General features: G+C 43.5%; 1 protein-coding gene across 1 annotated transcript in view; it reads left to right on the top strand.

The window, feature by feature from the left end:
- PANK2 (pantothenate kinase 2) overlaps nucleotides 1-18,998 on the top strand; it is a 33,550-nt gene that overhangs the window by 3,743 nt on the left and 10,809 nt on the right. Inside the window, 3 exon segments of the mRNA XM_017944971.3 lie at nucleotides 14,533-14,885; nucleotides 16,666-16,919; nucleotides 18,570-18,746. Coding sequence (XP_017800460.2) covers nucleotides 14,533-14,885; nucleotides 16,666-16,919; nucleotides 18,570-18,746 — 784 coding nt within the window.

The following is an 18,998-nucleotide window of genomic DNA, read 5'->3' as shown; positions in this document are numbered from 1 at the left end:
TTGTCCTTTTGTCCAAGGCCATATAGTGAGTTAGTGATGGAGTTGGGTTTTGATTCCTGGTCTCTTGACTTCAGATCCAGTGTTCTTGGTCCACATTTTGAGGTGGGGGAAGGTACATGTGATGTAATCCAGAGCTGTGGTTCTCAAGCTTTTAAAACTTCCCCCAACCTACCATTGCATGCTGTAGGTCTGCAAAGGGGTCTAAAATTATATTTTAAATTTTATTGAGGCATAATTAAATAGAGTAAAATGTACAATTTTGGCAAATGTAGACACGTAAAAAGAGAACATACATTTTTATCAAAGGCTCCAGGTGTTCAGCGTATGTGCAGAAGGTGTGAAAGCCCTGTGATCAGAGTGCTCCACAGTAGTGTGGAGGACGAACTGGTTCCTTGAAGATGACTCGCAAGGCATGTTGTAGCACGCCAGGGAGACCTTTGGGGCTTGCTGATTTTGGACTCCTACAAATCATGGATTATACTTAACCTTCATAATACAGCTTTTGTTTGTAGCTTGACAATACTAGCCTAGAAAATGGATTACTTTTTCTTGGCTTTATATGCCATCGAGTATGGAATGGTGCAAATCCTGCTTAGACTGCTCATTAGCCCAGCTATCTCAGGCTCAGGAATTTGTGACCACCCCATCCCTGGGAGCCCAGGAAAATGTTGGGGATTGCTATAGGGCTTTGTGGCCCAATGGGAGGCAAATTTTTTATATCTGTGAGTCTCACTCTGTCACCTAGGCTTTCGGGAGCGCAGTGGCTGGATCTCAGCTCACTGCAAGCTCCTGCTCTCCCTGTAGTTTAAGTGCCATTCCCCTGCCTCCTCAGCCTCCCGAGTAGTTGGGACTATGGCCCAGCCACTCCTGTCTCAAGGTTTTTTTTGTATTTTTAGTAGAGATTTTGTTTCACTGTGTTAGCCAGGGAGATTGCCCCGGATCTCTGACCTTTGATCCACCTGCCTCTGCCTCCCAAAGTGCTGGGATTACAGGCTTGAGCCACCTCGGCCTTTTTTTTTAAGACAGAGTTTGCCTTTGTTGCCCAGGGCTGGAGCGGCACAGTGCACTTGGCTCACTGCAACCTCCGCCTCCCAGGTTTACAATTCTCCTCCTGCCTCTGGCTTCCCAAGAAGTTGTCCTGCAGGCATGTGCCACCATGCCTAATTTTTTGTATTTAGTAGAGATGGGATTTCACCATGTTGGTCAGGCTGGTCTTGAACTCCTGACCTCAGGTGATTCATCTGCCTCGGCCTCCCAAAGAGCTGGGGTTACAGGTGTGAGCCACTGTGCCCGGCTGAAAAGGTTTTTTTTTTTTTTTTTTTTTTTTTTTATTTATTTATTTACTGAGACGGAGTCTCTGTTGCCCAGGCTGGAGGGCAGTGGCAGGGTTTCAGCTCACTGCAACCTCTGTCTCCCGGGTTCAAGTGATTCTCCTGGCTCAGCCTCCTGAGTAGCTGGGACTACAGGTGTGTGTCACCATGCCTGGCCAGTCTGTCAACTTTAAATGGAACTGAAGTAAATATGGCTTGTCTTCTTAGATATATAATAAATACTAAGCAATAAGCAGGGACTAAAAATAGTCCAATTATGCAGCTGTGTAAAATGGTACAGTATATTGCTTTAGGGGCCATGTGTAAGAATCATGCAGTTGGATAAATATGGTTGTTCAGTGTTGGTGTCCCTGCCTGCTGTCTGGGGAGACCATAGCAAGAAGAGATGTAGGTTGTTAAAAATATTTTGCTGGCTGTGTGTGTTGGCTCATTCCTGTAATCCTAGCACTGTAGGAGGCTGAGGTGAGAAGATCACTTGAGACACGAATTCAAGACCAGCTTGGGCAACATAGCCAGACCTTGTCTGTCCAGAAATGAAAAGGCCATGGATGGTGGCTCACACCTGTAATCCCAGCACTTTGGGAGGTAGATAGAGGTGGCGGATCACTTGAAGTCAGGAGTTTGAGACCAGTCTGGCCAACATGGTGAAACCCTATCTCTACTAAAAGTACAAAAATTAGCCGGGTGTGGTAGTGCATACCTGTAATCCCAGTTACTTGGGAGGCTGAGGCAGGAGAAACACTTGAACCCAGGAGGTGGAAGTTGCAGTGAGCCGAGATCATGCCACTGTACTCCAGCCTGGGAGACGGTGAGATTCCATCTCAAATAAATAAATAAATAATAAAAAACAAATTAGCCGAGTGTGGTGGCACATGGTTGTAGTCCCAGCTACTTGGGAGGCTGAGACAGGAGGATTGCTTGAGCCCAGAAGATTGAGGTTGCACTGAGCTACGATCATGCCACTGTGCCAGAGGGAGACCCTGTCTCCCCCCCCCCCTTTTTTTTTTTTTTTTTGCTTAAAACATTTCAAAAAAGGGGAGGAGGAAGATAGACTAGGCTATTGTAGAGCGTCAGGCAGTGAAAAGAATGGCTATTTTGATTATTTAAAAGAGCAGTGATGTTTTTTGAACTTAAGTTTGTAGCCTTCTGAGCTTTTCTCAGGTTCATAATTTGGGGTATCTTTATCTTCAGGCACTGTTCAGGTCAGACTGACTGGGATATGAAAAATTCTGAATTGTGGCTTAAAGTTTGCTTTCTAAAAGTGAAACTCGTCCCAGTTTTTTAGTAGTCTGTTACATTTTGTGTGTTTATATTTCCTGAATGTAGAATTTGTTGTTGAATCTGCTGATTTTACAATATGTGGTCTTTTGTAAATATCTCGTCCCTGAGTTTAAAACTATTTTGGGAATAAGAATGATTATTAAAGTACATCTTTTAATGTTAGGCCAAGATATTGCTTCCTGTAACAGCCTAGACATGGATTTGTGGTGTTATTAACCATGTGTGGTCTGGTAAAAGTGTAGTTCATAATACTGGAAAATTGAGCACTCTTTTGTGAACTATGTGTTTCCTTTTTTTTCTTTTTTTCTGAGATGGAGTCTTGCTCTGTCGCCCAGGTTGGAGTGCAGTGGTGTGATCTGGGCTCACTGCAAGCTCCACTTCCTGGGTTCACGCTCATTCTCCTTCCTCAGCCTCCCGAGTAGCTGGGACTACAGGTGCCTGCCACCACGCCTGGCCAATTTTTTTTTTTTTTTTTTTTGTATTTTTGTATTTTTAGTAGAGACAGGGTTTCACCATGTTAGCCAGGATGGTCTCGATCTCCTGACCTCGTGATCCACCTGCCTCAGCCTCCCCAAAGTGGTGGGGTTACAGGCATGAGCCACTGCTCCTGGCCCCCTGCTTTTTTTTTTTTTTGAGATGGAGTCTCGCTCTGTCACTCAGGCTGTAGTGCAGTGGCGCAATCTTGGCCAACTGCAAGCGCCGCCTCCCGGGTTCACCCCATTCTCCTGCCTCAGCCTCCAGAGTAGCTGGGACTACATTCGCCCGCCACTACCCACGTTAGGCTAATTTTTTTTGTATTTTTAGTAGAGTCGGGGTTTCACCATGTTAGCCAGGATGGTCTCGATCTGCTGACCTCGTGATCTGCCCGCCTTGACCTCCTAAAGTGCTGGGATTACAGGCATGAGCCACAGTGCCCAGCCTGCTGAACTGTGTATTTCCCATTGGAAAGTGTGATGTTGTGAAGTATATATACGTATTGGTCTTCTGCCCATTTCCTGGCATACAACTCCTAAAATCCTTAGAAACTCCACAGTGATGTCCTTTTGTGTGCTAAGGAGTTAACTGATGGCTGGAAGCCTCTGGGACTTGGTTGTGGAAAGAACAAGACAGAATTAGAGGGTTGGGACTTTGACTCCTCCCTAGCCTCTAAGTTGATCACCAGTGGCCAGTGATTTAATCAGTTATACCTACTAATGAAGCCTTCGTTAAAAACCCAAGAGAACAGGGTTTGGAGAGCTTCTGAATAGCCATACAAGAGGTTTCTGGAGGGTGCAGTGCCTGAGAGCACGGAAGTTCAGTATGCCTCCCCCATGCCGTGTACTATGCGTCTCTTCCTCTGAATCTTTTGAAATATCTTTATAATAAACCAGTAAATTTGTTTCTTGGGTTCTGTGAGCTGGTCTAGCAAATTAATCCAAACCATAGAGGGGTCACGGGAACTCCAACTTGAAGCCAGTTGATCAGAAGTTCTGGAGGCCCAGACTGGTGACTGGTGTCTGGCAGAGGTGTGGTGGAGGAGCAGTTTAGAGGGACTTAGCCCTCAACCTGTGGGATATGATGCTATCTCAAGGTAGATAGTGTTGGAATTGCATTGGAGGGCACCCAGCTGGTGTCTGTTGCAAAATTAGTTGCTTGCTTTGTGTGTGGGCTCACAGAAGTCTTCTGTGTTGATCGTTGTTGTGATGTGACGGCAGAGGAATAAGTTTGTTTTTCCACACTCTTAAAGCATTTCAGTCGTTGAGACCTATAATGGGACCTTGTGCTTTGCATAAGTTGGGAAATATAGCCTAAGTCAAGTATAGATTGTCTAGACTGAGTACCTTGGAGGTCTTAATATCAGGAAATATGTTAAGGGCTGTGAATAGACTGAAGTATCTGAAAATTAATGGCCAGAACTCACTAACTAGAAGGCGGGGGCCTTCTCTTATTAGTGAGATATGAGGAATGGGATGATATAATAAAAGCTCTAGGCTGGGTGCATTAGCTCATGTCTGTAATCTCAGCACTTTGGGAGACTGAGGCAGGTGAATCGCTTGAGCTCAGGAGTTTGAGACCAGCCTGGGCAACATGGTGAAACCTCGTCTCTACAAAAATTAACTGGTTGTGGTGGCATGCACCTGTAGTCCAGCCACTTGGGAGGCTGAGGTGGAAGGATCTCTTCAGCCAGGGAGGTTGAGGCTGCAGTGAGCCTGAGCCCGGTGATTGTACCACTGTACTTTAGCCTGGATGACAGAGTGAAACTGTGTCTCTCAAAAAAATAAAACAACAAAAAAACAAAAACAAAACCTGGGTACGGTGGCTCACTCCTATAATCCCAGCATTTTGGGAGGCCGAGGTGGGCGGATTAGTTGAGGTTATGAATTCAAGACCAGATTGGCCAACATGGCGAAACCTCTGTCTCTACTAAAACCATAAAAACTAGCTGAGTGTGGTGGTACTAGCCTGTAATCCCATCTTCTCGGGAGGCTGAGGCAGGAGAATCGCTTCAACAACTGGGAGGCGGATGTTGCAGTGAGCTGAGGTCTGCCACTGCACTCCACCTGGGCAGCAGAGTGAGACTGTAGTCCCAGCTACTTGGGAGGCTGAGGCAGGAGAATGGCATGAACCCGAGAGGCGGAGCTTGCAGTGAACTGAGACCGTGCCACTGCACTCCAGCCTGGGTGACAGAGCAAGGCTCCGTCTCAAAAAAAAAAAATTCGTCTTGGTTTTAATTGGTTATATTGGATTTTATTTTTTGGAATCTGTTGAGATAACCATGGTTTTTTTTTCCCTTCATCTTACTAATTGGAATTTCTAATGTAAAAGCCATCGTTGCACTACTGAGAAGAATCTCTTTTGGCCATGGCCTATTAATCTTGCTGTACAACTAGATTCCATTTTTTATTTTATTATTTGTTTATTTATTTTGAGATGAGTCTCTTTCTGTTGCCCAGGCTGGAGTGCAGTGGCACGATCTTGGCTAACTGCAACCTCCGCCTCCCGGGTTCAAGCAATTCTCCTGCCTTAGCCTCCCAAGTATCTGGAATTACAGCGGCCCACCACCACACCTGACTAATTTTTGTATTTTTAGTAGAGATAGGTTTTTGCCATGTTGGCCAGACTGGTCTCGAACTCCTGACCTCAGGTCATCCACTCGCCGCAGCCTCCCAAAATGCTGGGATTACAGATGTGAGCTACCTCACCCTTAGGCTCTGTTGAGTATATTTAATAAATATGTAAGGCTAGATGTTTCCGTTTAAGTACTACTTTGGGTATATTCTATTGGTTTCTATATATTGTATTCTCATTGTCATTCATTTAAAAATAAATTTTGTTTTGATTTCCTTTTTAATTCCAGAGTTAACAGTTTAAAGATTTCCAAGTAGATATATTTATCTCTTTGTCTGTTGGATTAATTTCTAATTTTGAAGTTTTGCAGTAAGTGAATGTGACTTGTTTTTTGGAATTTGAAGTTCTTTAAGCTAGTGCAGTTAATTTTTGTGAATGCTTCATGGGTTTTTAAAGGAATGTTTGCCTGTTTTTTTTGTTTGTTTGTTTTGGGAAAGTGTTGGTGTTGCCCAGGCTGGAGTGCAGTGGCATGATCTTCACTCAGTTCAACCTCTGCCTCCCCTGTTCAAGCGATTCTCCTAGCTCAGCCTCCCGAGTGGCTTGGGACTGTAGGCATGCGCCACCACATCTGGCTAATAGTTTCTGAATTTTTTTTCTTAGTAGAGATGGGGTTTCATCATGTTGCTAGGCTCGTCTCGAACTCCTGACTTCAAAGGATCCACCTACGTTGGCCTCCCAAAGTTCTGGAATTACAGGCATGAGCCATCCCGCCTGACTTTTTTTTTTTTTTTTTTGAGATGGAGTCTTGCTCTGTCCCCCAGGCTGGAGTGCAGTGGTGCAATCTTGGCTCACTGCAACCTCTCCTTCCTGGGTTCAAGTGACTCTTTTGCCTCAGCCTCCCTAGTAGCTGGGATTATAGGTGCCCACCACTGCACTTGGCTGATTTTTATATTTTCAGTAGAGATGGGGTTTTACCATTTTGGCCAGGCTGGTCTTGAACTCCTGACCTCATGATCCACCCGCCTCGGCCTCTGAAAGTGCTGGGATTACAGATGTGGGTCACTGTGCCCAGCAGGTTTTTTTTTTTTTCTTTTGAGACAGGGTCTCACTCTGTCACCCAGACTGGAGTGCAGTGATGCAGTGTTGGCTCACTGCAACCTCCACCTCCTGGGTTCAATTGATTCTCCTGCCTCAGACTCCTAAGTAGCTGGGACTACAGGCACGCGCCACCACGCCCAGCTAATTTTGTGTATTTATTAAAGACTGGGCTTCGCCATGTTAGTCAGGCTGGTCTTGAACTCCTAACCTCAGGTGATCCACCCGCCTCGGCCTCCCAAAGTGCTGAGATTACAGATGTGAGCCATTGCATCCGGCCGGTTTTTTTTCCTCCAGAGTTCTGTTTGTGTTTACTAGATCCACCTTATTAGCCATGATATTAAAATTCTCTTTCTACCATAGTTTTGTGGGTGTGTGTGCAATCTACAAATTTCTGAGATCTGTGTCATTCTCATACTGACTTGTAGATGTGTCACTTTCTCTTTGTTAGTGTTTTAAGTATGTGTTATGTGCATAAGGAGCATGGCTATTACATTCATCAGTTGTACTCTTTATGCACATGAGACAGTTCTTTTTTGTCCTCTCTTAATGCGTTTTTGTTTGTGTTGTTTGATCCGCTAGTATTGTATCTGCTTGCTGTTAACATTTGCTTGATATAGTGGAGTAGCATTCTCCAGGCATTTATTTTAGTCATTTAAATTCAATTGTATAAATTCAGCAAGTGAGTTAAGTGAATGGTGCCAGTGATTCTACCCAGTGTTTGCGTCAGTAACTATATGATTATGAGTGAGTATGGGGATGAGAATGGTGAATCTCCTTTCCCCTGTAGGGAAAGGAAGGGGCAGTGACTGTCTGGAGGGGCATCACTTATAATGTGAGCATAGCTCTTTGCCAAATGAAATGTTGGTCTTGAAACAAGGTATGACCTTTACTGTACTATGGCTCTTAAATGTAAATCAACTGCTCTATCTAGTATTCATCTCTAGTGAGGTGCTTAGGAGTGCTTAAGATTTTTATAATGTGTAATACTTTTGACTAAATGCCATTTTCATCTTTCAAAGCATTCAACTCCTCCTCATGATGTGACTCCATTGTGGATGATTTACGGTTTTTCTTTCAGTTTACTTGTATAATCTTGTTTGAAATGTCTTTTTACATCAACATATACTTGAATTTCTCCCTTTTTCTCCTAATTCCTGGTTAAGCTCACAGAATTTCCTCTTCAGTCTAGAAGAGAAATTTTACGTATTTGTGATGAATGCACTGATAAGTGCATTCATTCCCATCATTATTTATTTTTTAAATTATTTTTTACTTTTTTTGAGATGAAGTCTTACTCTGTCGCTTAGACTGGAATGCAATGGCACGATCTTGGCTCACTGCAACCTCTGCCTCCTGGGTCCAAGTGATTCTCCTGCCTCAGCCTACTGAGTAGCTGGGGTTACAGGTGTGCACCACCACACTCAGCTAATTTTTGTATTTTTAGTAGAGATGGGGTTTCACGATGTTGGCCATGCTGGTCTCGAACTCCTGACCTCAAGTAATCCACCTGCCTTGGCCTCCCAAAGTGCTGGGATTACAGGCTTTATTATTTACTTACTTACTTTATTTATTTATTTAAGAGACAGGATCTTGCTCTGCTGCCAGGCTGGAGTACAGTGGCTCTATCACAGCCCACTGTAGCCTCAAACTCCTGGGCTCAAGCGATCCTCCTTCCTCAGCCCCTGGAGTAGCTGGGACTACAGGTGCATGTCATCATGCCTAAATTTTTTTTTTAGAGATGTGGTCTTGCTATGTTGTCCAGGCTAGTCTCCCAAATCCTGGCCTCAAGTGATCCACCCACCTTGGCCTCTCAAAGTGTTGGAATTACAGGCATGAGCCACCACACCTGGCTGTTTTCTATTTACTGTACTTTTCCCCTTTGCTTGTCAATCAGTTTTTTTTAACTGGTAGCTTTTTTTTTCCTAATGTAAAAATCATGGTTTTTTTTTTTTTTTCTCCTCTGGAGTTACCTCTGAATTTTGACAAATTTAAACGATCACTTCTCCATTCTTGTGTAGAATTAATCAGAATCTATCTTTTCTTCCCTTTTCCAACAAGACAGAACTGCTGCTTGCTTTCATTTCCTTCTCCCTTCTCTTCCCTCTTCGACTTCCTATGTCGAAATCATGTAAGTATTTTAGTTTCAGATTGTTTATTTTTGTAAAAGTCAGTACTTTTGTTTATTTCTTAAAGCTCTTGGATAACAAAAGAGTTTCTTAAAGCTCTTGGATGTTTTCAAATTATGATGGCATTCATCTACCAATTATGTTAGAGAAGGTCTTTGAATAATAAAGTTGATGCCTTACATGTGTAAAAATTGTTTTTGCACTCCCACTTCAAAGCTTATTTGGTTGGCTGGATACAAGTTTCAAAATCATTTTCCTTATAACTTTGAAGCCAGTGCTCCATTGTCTTCTGGCATCTGTGCTGCTGATGATAAGTCTAATACTGACTTTTATGTGATTTATATATCTTTATAGGAATTCAGTTTTTTTCTTATAATATCTTGAAATTTCAATAGGATGTATCTAAGTTGTCTTTCCCTTCTCTCCTGACTGATAAACACTGTTTAACACTTAGAGTAACCTGATGATTGGTGTCTTCCCTCTCCCCAAGGAAATTTCTAGAAGTCACATAAGATGTTGGTCTTTTTAGTTCTATATATATATATTTTTTTATTAGAGACGGGATCTCACTCTGTCACCCAGGCTGGAGTGCAGTGGCATGGTCATAGCTCGCTACAACCTTGACCTCCTGGGCTCAAGCTATCCTCTCACTTCACCCTTTCAAGTAACTGTGACTACAGGTGTGCACCTGGCTAATTTTTTAAAATTTTTTATTTTTTATTTTTGAGATGGAATCTCACTCTGTGGCCCAGACTGGAGTACAGTGGGGCAATCTCAGCTCATTGCAACTTCCGCCTCCTGGGTTCAAGCGATTTCCCGCCAATTTTTGTATTTTTAGTAGAGATGGGGTTTCATCATGTTGGCCAGGCTGGTCTTGAACTCCTGAGCTCCAGTGATCCGTCCATCTCGGCCTCCTAAAGTGCTAGGTTTATAGGCATGAGCCACTGCATCTGGCCTAGTTTTTTTTTTTTTGATAGTAGAGATGGGGTCTGGCTGTGTTGTCCTGGGTTGTCTTGGACTCCTGGCTTCAAGTGATCCTCCCATCTCGGCCTCCCAAAATGTTAGGATTGCAGGTGTGAGCCACTGCACCCAGCCAGGTTCCATTTTCTCTATATTGACCTTTCCTTCATACTTGAGAAGCATTTGGGGATACTCTTTAGTTTTGTTTTCCATTTGTTTTTTCTGTGTCCATTTTGCTGTTAAATATATCTGTCAGGCTTTATTTTAGCAATTGTTTTCTCTCTTTTATAACAGTGTCTTTTAATGTTATAATTTACATAGAATAAACTGCATGCATTTAAAACGTATAATTCCATGAGTTTTGACAGATATATATAGCCACACACACACACAACCCTGTTACCCCTAAACAAGAGTTGGGTTACCACACAGTTTTTCCCTGCCCCTGTGCAGTCCAACCCCAGCTCTCAAGCCCATGATTTGCTTGCTTTCAGATGTAAAAATGATTAGCTTGCCTTTTTACATTTATTTTTATTTTTTTGAGATAGAGTGTCCCCTCTGTTGCCCAGGCTGGAGTACAGTGGTGCAATCTTGGCTCATTGAAACCTCCTCCTCCTGGGTTCAAGTGATTCTCCTGCCTCAGCCTCCTGAGTAGCTGGGATTACAGGCATGCACCACCACACCCGGCTAATTTTTGTATTTTTAGTAGAGACGAGGTCTCGCCATGTTGGCCAGGCTGGTCTTGAACTCCTGACCTCAGGTGATCTGCCCGCCTTGGCCTTCCAAAGTGCTGGGATTACAGGCATGAGCCACCATGCCTGCTTTTTTTTTTTTTTTTTTTCGTTTTTCTTTTTTATTTTTCTTTTTTGAGACCAGGTTTTGCTTTTATTGCCCAGGCGGAGTGCAATGGCATGATCTCAGCTCACTGCAACCTCTGCCTCCCGGTTCAAGCGATTCTCCTGCCTCAGCCTCCGGAGTAGCTGGGATTACAGGCGCACTCCACCATGCCCAGCTAATTTTTTTTTTTTTTTTGAGATGGAGTCTCGCTTGTCACCCAGGCTGGAGTGCAGTGGCGTGATCTCGGCTCACTACAACCTCCATCTCCCGGGTTCAAGTGATTCTTGTGCCTCAGCTTCCTGAGTAGCTGGGATTAGAGGCGTGTGCCACCATGCCTGGCTAATTTTTTGTATTTTTAGTAGAGACGGGGTTTCACCATGTTGGTCAGGCTGATCTTGAACTCCTGACTTTGTGATCCACCTCCCTCAGCCTCCCATAGTGCTGGGATTATAGGCGTGAGCCACTGTGCCCGTCCTAAGTTTTGTATTTTTAGTACAATACGCTTAGTACAGTATGATTTAACCATATTGGCCAGGCTGCTCTTGAACTCCTGACCTCAGGTGATCTGTCTGCCTTGGCCTCCAAAGGGCTGGGATTACAGGCTTGAGCCACCGTGCCTGGCCAGTTTGCGTATTCAAAAGTTTCATATAAATGGAATAATATAGTGTGTAGCCTTTTGTGCAACGTTTGTTTTATTAACTCAGCCTATTTTTGAGATTCATGAATATTAAGTATGTAGTAGTTTGTCCTTTTTTTTGGTTTTGAGAGCATTTTTTTTCCCACAGTTAGGAAGTTAAACATGGACAAACCGTATGTAAATTTTGCTGATTTTGGCTGGGCGTGATGACTCAGGCCTGTAATCCCAGCACTTTGGGAGGCCAAAGTGGGAGGACTGTTTGAGGCCAGGAGTTGGAGACTAGCCTGGACAGCACAGTGAGACCTTGTCTCTACAAAAAATTAAAAAATTAGCTGGAATGGTTGTGTTCCTGTAGTCGTAGTTACTTAGGATGCTGAGGCAGGAGGATTGCTTGAGCCCAGGAGTTCAAGGTTAACAGTCAGTTGTGATTGAGCCATTGCACTCCAGCCTGGGCAGCAGAGTGACATGCTGTCTCTAAAAATAAAAATAAAAAGTGAAAAATAAATAGAAACAGTTTTGCATAGACTCTTTTGTACATTGTGTATTCAGTTGTATATAATTTTATCATGTGTTAATTTTTGCAACCACACACATCTGGCAATTGTTTTTTAATTTTTGATTTATTCCTGCAACTCGTTCTTCAGATACTTAGTTTCTCATTTTCGTGGTTTTAGTTTTTCTAGTTTGTAAAAGTTTAGTTTTTCTAGTTTGTAAAAGTGATAATCACTGGTTTGAGAATTGCTGTTCTTCTGCCAGTGGATTCAGTGTCTGTTTACCAGTTGGTCAGAATTGATTGTAGGGGAGGTATGAGATGTGTGGCAAAATATGGGGCAAAATGTCTCCTTACTTATTCTGGGAAATAGCAGCCACCTGAGTGCCATCCTGATTCTGGGGCTCCAGTACCTGTTTCCAGTGAATACTGCTTCTGTTGGTGTTGGGGATAGAACATGGTTATTGGTAGAGGGAGTGACCTGTCCACTTGTGCCAGGTACATTTCCCCACCATCACTTGTGACTGCACCAGACCTGCTTTTGTTTCCCCATGGTAGCCACCCTAAACCTACATCTTGGATAGAACACCCCTACGTTCTCTGTCTCACCTTCATAGCTGATCCCAGTTTTAATAGCATTCCTCTTTTGAGGCTTATGCATGGTTATTGCCTCTGTAAACCTAGTTCTGCTCCTATCTCTTCTTGGTTCCCAGAATTATTGTTAAAAATAATATATCAATAAACCCAAATCTTTTTTTTTTTTTCTGAGGTGGAGTTTTGCTGTGTCACCCAGGCTGGAGTGCAGTAGTGCAATCTCAGCTCACTGAAACATCCACCTCCCAGGTTCAAGCAATTCTCCTGCCTCAGCCTCCTGAGTAGCTAGGATTACAGGTGCCCGCCACCACGCCGGGCTAATTTTGTATTTTTAGTAGAGATAGGGTTTCACCATGTTGGCCAGGCTGGTCTCAAACTCCTGACCTCAGGTGATATGCCCTCCTCGACCTCCCAAAGTGCTGGGATTACAGGTGTGAGCCACCGCGCCTGGCCTAAACCCACATCTTTAGTAATTTCTAGGATTTAGGTTGGGAGGGGAAGCATTTACAGATGCTCTTTGATGTATGATGTTTATGCTACATTCCATAAATCCATCAGAAGTTGAAAATACTGTAAATCAGGTGGGGCGCAGTGGCTCACATTAAATTTGAGCCCTCATTAAATTGGGGCCTTCCATATGTCTGTGTAGTCCATTTTGATCCAATCTCTTCGGGCCTTCTTTTTCTTTTTTTTTTTCTTTGAGATGGAGTCTCGTTCTGTCGCCAGGCTGGAGTGCAGTGGTATGATCTCGGATCACTGCAACTTCTGCCTCGTGGGTTCAAGCGATTCTCCTGCCTCAGCCTCCGGAGTAGCAAGGACTACAAGCGCACACCACCATGGCCAACTGATTTTTGTATTTTTAGTAGAGATGGTTTCACCATGTTGGCCAGGATGATCTCGGTCTCTTGACCTTGTGATCCACCTGCCTTGGCCTCCCCAAATGCTGGGATTACAGGTGTGAGCCTCCATGCCTGGCCTTTTTTTATTTTTATTTTTATTTTTTTGGGGATGGAGTCTCGCTCTGTCACCCAGGCTGGAGCGCAGTGGTATGATCTCGGCTCACTGCAGCCTCCGCCTCCCGGGTTCAAGCGATTCTCCTTTCTCATCCTTCCTTAGCCTCCGGAGTGCTAGGATTATAGGTGCCCACCAACATGCCTGGCTAATTTTTGTATTTTTAGTAGAGACAAGGTTTCACCATGTTGGCCAGGCTGGTCTCGAATTCCTGACCTCAGGTAATTCGTCCGCCTCGGCCTCCCAAAGTGTTGGAATTGCAGTCGTGAGCCACCGCGCCTGGCCCCCTTCTCCTTTTTTTTTTTTTTTGGAGACAGAGCCTCACTCTGTTGCCCAGGCTGGAGTGCAGTGGTGCCATCTCAGCTCACTGCAGTCTCCATCTCCCAGGTTGAAGCAGTTCTGTTTCGAATTCCCGAGTAGCTGATACTACAGGTGCACGTCACTGTGCCTGGCTAATTTTTGTTTTTTTAGTAGAGATGGGGTTTTGCCATATTGATCAGGCTGGTCTCAAACTTTTGACCTCAGGTGATCCACCCATCTTGGCCTCCCAAAGTGCTAAGATTACAGGCGTGAGCCACTGTGCTTGGCCTAAAGGACATTTTGGGAACCAATGTTAACATAACGTCTATTGAAACCTTTTATTTTTGGGATATCAGATTTTGAAAGATAAATTGACCATTGGAGGTTATATGTTACCTAGGGTTGGGAATTTCCTGTTTCTAGTTTGCTGCTAAACCAAAACTCTGAAGTCTCAATTTTTTTTTTTTTTAAACTAATAGGAAAGATATCTTTTCATTCTGAATCTTTGTTTTTCACAGTTGAGGCTTATGAGTAGTCAGCTTGTTATTGTTAAAGTATTTCATAATGCAGTTTGGGCTTGTCAGGATGATTGGGTTGGCTCAATACTTTGATATTTTTATTTTTCATCTTTGCTGTAGTATTTTTTTTTAAGTTGTGCATCTAAATCAAGACAGAATCACAATTCTTTGCCCCAAAACCTTTTTGTGTAGAATTATGTTCTTTGGAAACCCTAGGGTTTGAAATAAGTTGCTACTGTGGTAAGTGTAAATTTAGTTTTCAGAAAAAAGCTGTGCTGACTTATTTTTCTTCCCCGTTTAGTTTTTCCATGGTTTGGCTTGGATATCGGTGGAACTCTGGTCAAGCTGGTTTATTTTGAACCCAAAGACATCACTGCTGAAGAAGAAGAGGAAGAAGTGGAAAGTCTTAAAAGCATTCGGAAGTACTTGACCTCCAATGTGGCTTATGGGTCCACAGGCATTCGGGACGTGCACCTCGAGCTGAAGGACCTGACTCTGTGTGGACGCAAAGGCAATCTGCACTTTATACGCTTTCCCACTCATGACATGCCTGCTTTTATTCAAATGGGCAGAGATAAAAACTTCTCGAGTCTCCACACTGTCTTTTGTGCCACTGGAGGTGGAGCGTACAAATTTGAGCAGGATTTTCTCACAGTATGCATTTTTTAGCTTATATACAATTTATGGTAATTTGATTGTTAAAAATAATTCCAGTAGCAAGTGGTGAAATAATTTCCATCTCTAGTAGAACTTGAATTTTCTTGAGTCAAATGAAGATTAAAGGGTACACTAGTGATAGAAGTTAGCCGTCTAGAGGTGGTTGTATAGTTCAGATATATGGATATGGATGACAATCAGAGCCACTAAAAGGGTAGCATTTTGTTGTTCCTTTACTATGAAAAATTAGGGCATCTGCTGTATGTTGAGGAAGAAACTACCTACAAGGAACATCATTAGATCATGAACAATGAGATTGAAATATAATTTTAAAAAATCATTTCATGTCATGAAATTGTTTTCAATCTTGTCTACCACATAATTTCTCTTGTCTCCCTCAGTTGTTTCCCGGCATGTTCACCAACTGAAAAAATAAGGAACTCTGGTCAAAAGTGGTGTTTTCAGGCTCAGGGCTGGTCTGAGATGGGTAACTGCAGAGCCCTTCTCTCCCAGAATGCTTTCTGATGTGTTCTGTGCTGCACACTTAACTGGAGTCTTGCCACCATGTCTGGCCCCTGGGGCGTGCTGCCAGGCACTCTGTCTTGCTTTTTTTGAGTGAACACTGGAGAACATTATGAGCAAGGCCTTGAGGCTAGGTCCTTTCAGGGTGGATGGTGGGGGTAGGCCAGAGAACTGACAAATGAATTGGCCAAGATCCTGACCTTCAGGGTGCAATACAGATTGAAAATGTCTTCAGTGACTGACTGTTTTTCTGTCGCTTAATGAGAGAACATTAGTCCAAAAGAGATTCTGCCTTTTTTTTTTTTCTTGAGATGGAGTTTCACTCTTGTTCCCAGGCTGAAGTGCAATGGCACGATATCGGCTCAACACAGCTTCCACCACCTGGGTTCAAGCAATTCTCCTGCCTCAGCCTCCCAAGTAGCTGGGATTACAGGCATGTGCCACCACGCCCGGCTAATTTTGTATTTTTAGTAGAGACAGGGTTTCTCTGTGTTGGTCAGGCTGGTCTCGAACTCCTGATCTCAGGTGATCTGCCCGCCTCAGCCTCCCAAAGTGCTGGGATTACAGGCGTGAGCCACCACGCCCGGCCAATCCTCTTCATTTTTAGTTGCTATACAGTGCTCCGTAATACAAATAATAACTTAGTCATTCCTTTATTATTTAAATGAAATTAATTGATTATAAAACAGCTCAAATTTTGACTGCTAAAATTCCCCTCCCTCCCAAGAAGCTGTAGCTGGTTTAGATAGTGAAAAAAAAAATCTTACCTTCTAACTGGATACTTTCAGCCTTTTGGCTTCAGATTGTTGAATAATGTATGGCCTCTTTTGATACTGCTCCAAAGTCTTGAGATGGTCCTCTGTCACAGTCCTTGTGGCTCCTGCCCTGTGTCACCAGGTGGTTTCTGATAGTGCTGTGGCCTGAGCTGCGCTTCAGCCCCATTGTCCCTGTAAGCAGAGATCTGGATTTCTGCTTGAAGGTTGATAAATACTGTGGGTTTTTTTTTGGTCACACTTATGCAGCTGCTGCAGTAGTTTCTATGTAGAGTGTATTTGGCTCTGTGGTAGCAGGAGTCTGTCTCAGCATTCTATCCCTATGTTTGCTCCTAAATCTGTTCTTAAAGCATGCACAAATAATACACATCTGTGAGTGCACTTTTATGGTTTGTTTCACGTAGTGGGGATGTCTTACTGAATGGAGTTTTTGTTTCTCTTGGGTTATTAAAAAGTCTGAGTACATTCTTATTTCATTACAGATAGGTGATCTTCAGCTTTGCAAACTGGATGAACTAGATTGCTTGATAAAAGGAATTTTATACATTGACTCAGTTGGATTCAATGGACGGTCACAGTGCTATTACTTTGAAAACCCTGCTGATTCTGAAAAGTGTCAGAAGTTACCATTTGATTTGAAAAATCCGTATCCTCTGCTTCTGGTGAACATTGGCTCAGGGGTTAGCATCTTAGCGGTATATTCCAAAGATAATTACAAACGGGTCACAGGTACTAGGTAAGTTGTATATAAAACTCATTGTTTGTTCTTAGTATCATAACGGGCTGAGTTTTCAGGTATTACATATAACTAACTATACCTTCGAGAACCTGCTAGGTGAAAGATTTAAGTGTTTCTAGATTATGCAAACAAATGTTTCTCTTTGAAAATTCTGATTTTATGACCCAGTTTTCTTTAATCTCTACCGTTCAAGACTTACTATCCTAGGTGTTTCCTAAACGGTCGCGCCAGCAGACTCGTTGTAGCCCTTGCCCTCAGATAGTTTATGGTGTGCATACACAAAGTAGCTAAAGTTATTAGGCAGCATCTGTAAGGAGAAGGCATGGGAAAGGACCTAGCTTTGAAACCTGTGTAAATTTCATGGTTCTACACACACATATGTGTGTGTAGAATAATGATTTATTCTAGGTATGTGATTTAGAAGTTGATCTGTACTAATCAGTAGAAAAATTATTGAGGGAAGGTAGTATGAAAAGAGAGGATTAGCCAGGCGTGGTGGCTCATGCCTGTAATCCCAGTGCTTTGGGAGGCCGAGGCAGGTGGATGACTAGGTCAGAAGTTCAAGATCAGCCTGGCCAACATGGTGAAACCCCATCTCTAGTAAAAATACAAAAATTAGCCAGATGCAGTGGCAGGCGCCTATAATCCCAGCTACTCAGGAGGCTGAGGTGGGAGAATTGCTTGAACTCAGAGGGTGGAGGTTGCAGTGAGCCGAGATTGTGCCACTGCACTCGAGCCTGGGTGACAGAGTGAGACTCCGTCTCAGAAAAAAAAAAAGAAAAGAAAAGAGAGAATTAGGGCCGAGCACAGTGGCTCACACCTGTAATCCCAGCACTTTGGGAGGCTGAGGCGGGCGCATTGAGGTAGGGTGTTAAAGACCAACCTGGCCAACATGGAGAAACCCCGTCTCTACTAAAAATAAAAAATTAGCCGGGCATGGTGGCACATTCCTGTAATCCCAGCTACTTGGGAGGCCAAAGCAGGAGAATCACTTGAACCAGGAGGCAGAGATTGCAGTGAGCCAAGATCGTGCCATTGTACTCCAGCCTGGGCAACAAGAGCTAAACTCCATCTCAAAAAAAAAAAAAAAAGAGGATTAGATGAAAGAAAATGTTTCGGCTTAAGGGTCAGAAGTCACTTCAGGAAAAACAGAAAAACAGGGATCTGGGGTTGGGATAAACAAATTTTTTAAAAAGCAGTTGTGATTTAAATAGAGGAGTAATTTTTTTGTGACAAAACACATTGCAGGAGGAGTATGATGGGGGGTGCACTGATAAGCCAGGGTGACAAGGTGCTCAGATGAGAATGACTCAGGGAATGTACTTGGAGAGGGAAGGGGAGGAGGTGTTAGCATGACCCCAGGCGTGTAGGGCTAATTTGCACTTGAGGCTCTTCATACTTGGCAGCCAGCCAGACTGCTCTGGGGACATGGGCCCTGTATTTTGGACTTTGCATGTTGGCTCACATGCATATGTGTCTTAAAGGTATATATCAGGCACCTTATCTTTTCACAGACTTGTTTCCTACCAGTGACATTTGCATGATTGGGTTGGATATGTGAATATGGTTTTGGGTTCATAAATGTTAACTTCCTGTTCTTATTTTTTAAAATGTTACAATACTGTGTTACTTTTTTTTAAATCATAGTCTTGGAGGAGGAACTTTTTTTGGTCTTTGTTGTCTTCTTACTGGCTGTACCACTTTTGAAGAAGCTCTTGAAATGGCATCTCGTGGAGATAGCACCAAAGTGGATAAACTAGTACGAGATATTTATGGAGGGGACTATGAGAGGTTTGGACTGCCAGGCTGGGCTGTGGCTTCAAGGTAAGGGGGCATGTGTGTTCTAAGAAATACAGGAGGGCTGGGCACAGGGGCTCATGCCTGTAATCCCAGCACTTTGGGAGGCCGAGGCGGGCAGATCATGAGGTCAAGAGTTCGAGACCAGCCTGGTCAACATAGCGTAACCTCGTCCCTACTAAAAATACAAAAATTAGTCGGGCATGGTGGTTTGCACCTGTAGACCCAGCTACTTGGGAGGCTGAGGCAGGAGAATCACTTGAACCCTGGAGGCAGAGG

This window comes from Papio anubis, chromosome 16 (assembly GCF_008728515.1).
Source record: "Papio anubis isolate 15944 chromosome 16, Panubis1.0, whole genome shotgun sequence".
Taxonomy (NCBI): Eukaryota; Metazoa; Chordata; class Mammalia; order Primates; family Cercopithecidae; genus Papio; species Papio anubis.
This window is presented reverse-complemented; position numbering and strand designations above follow the sequence as displayed.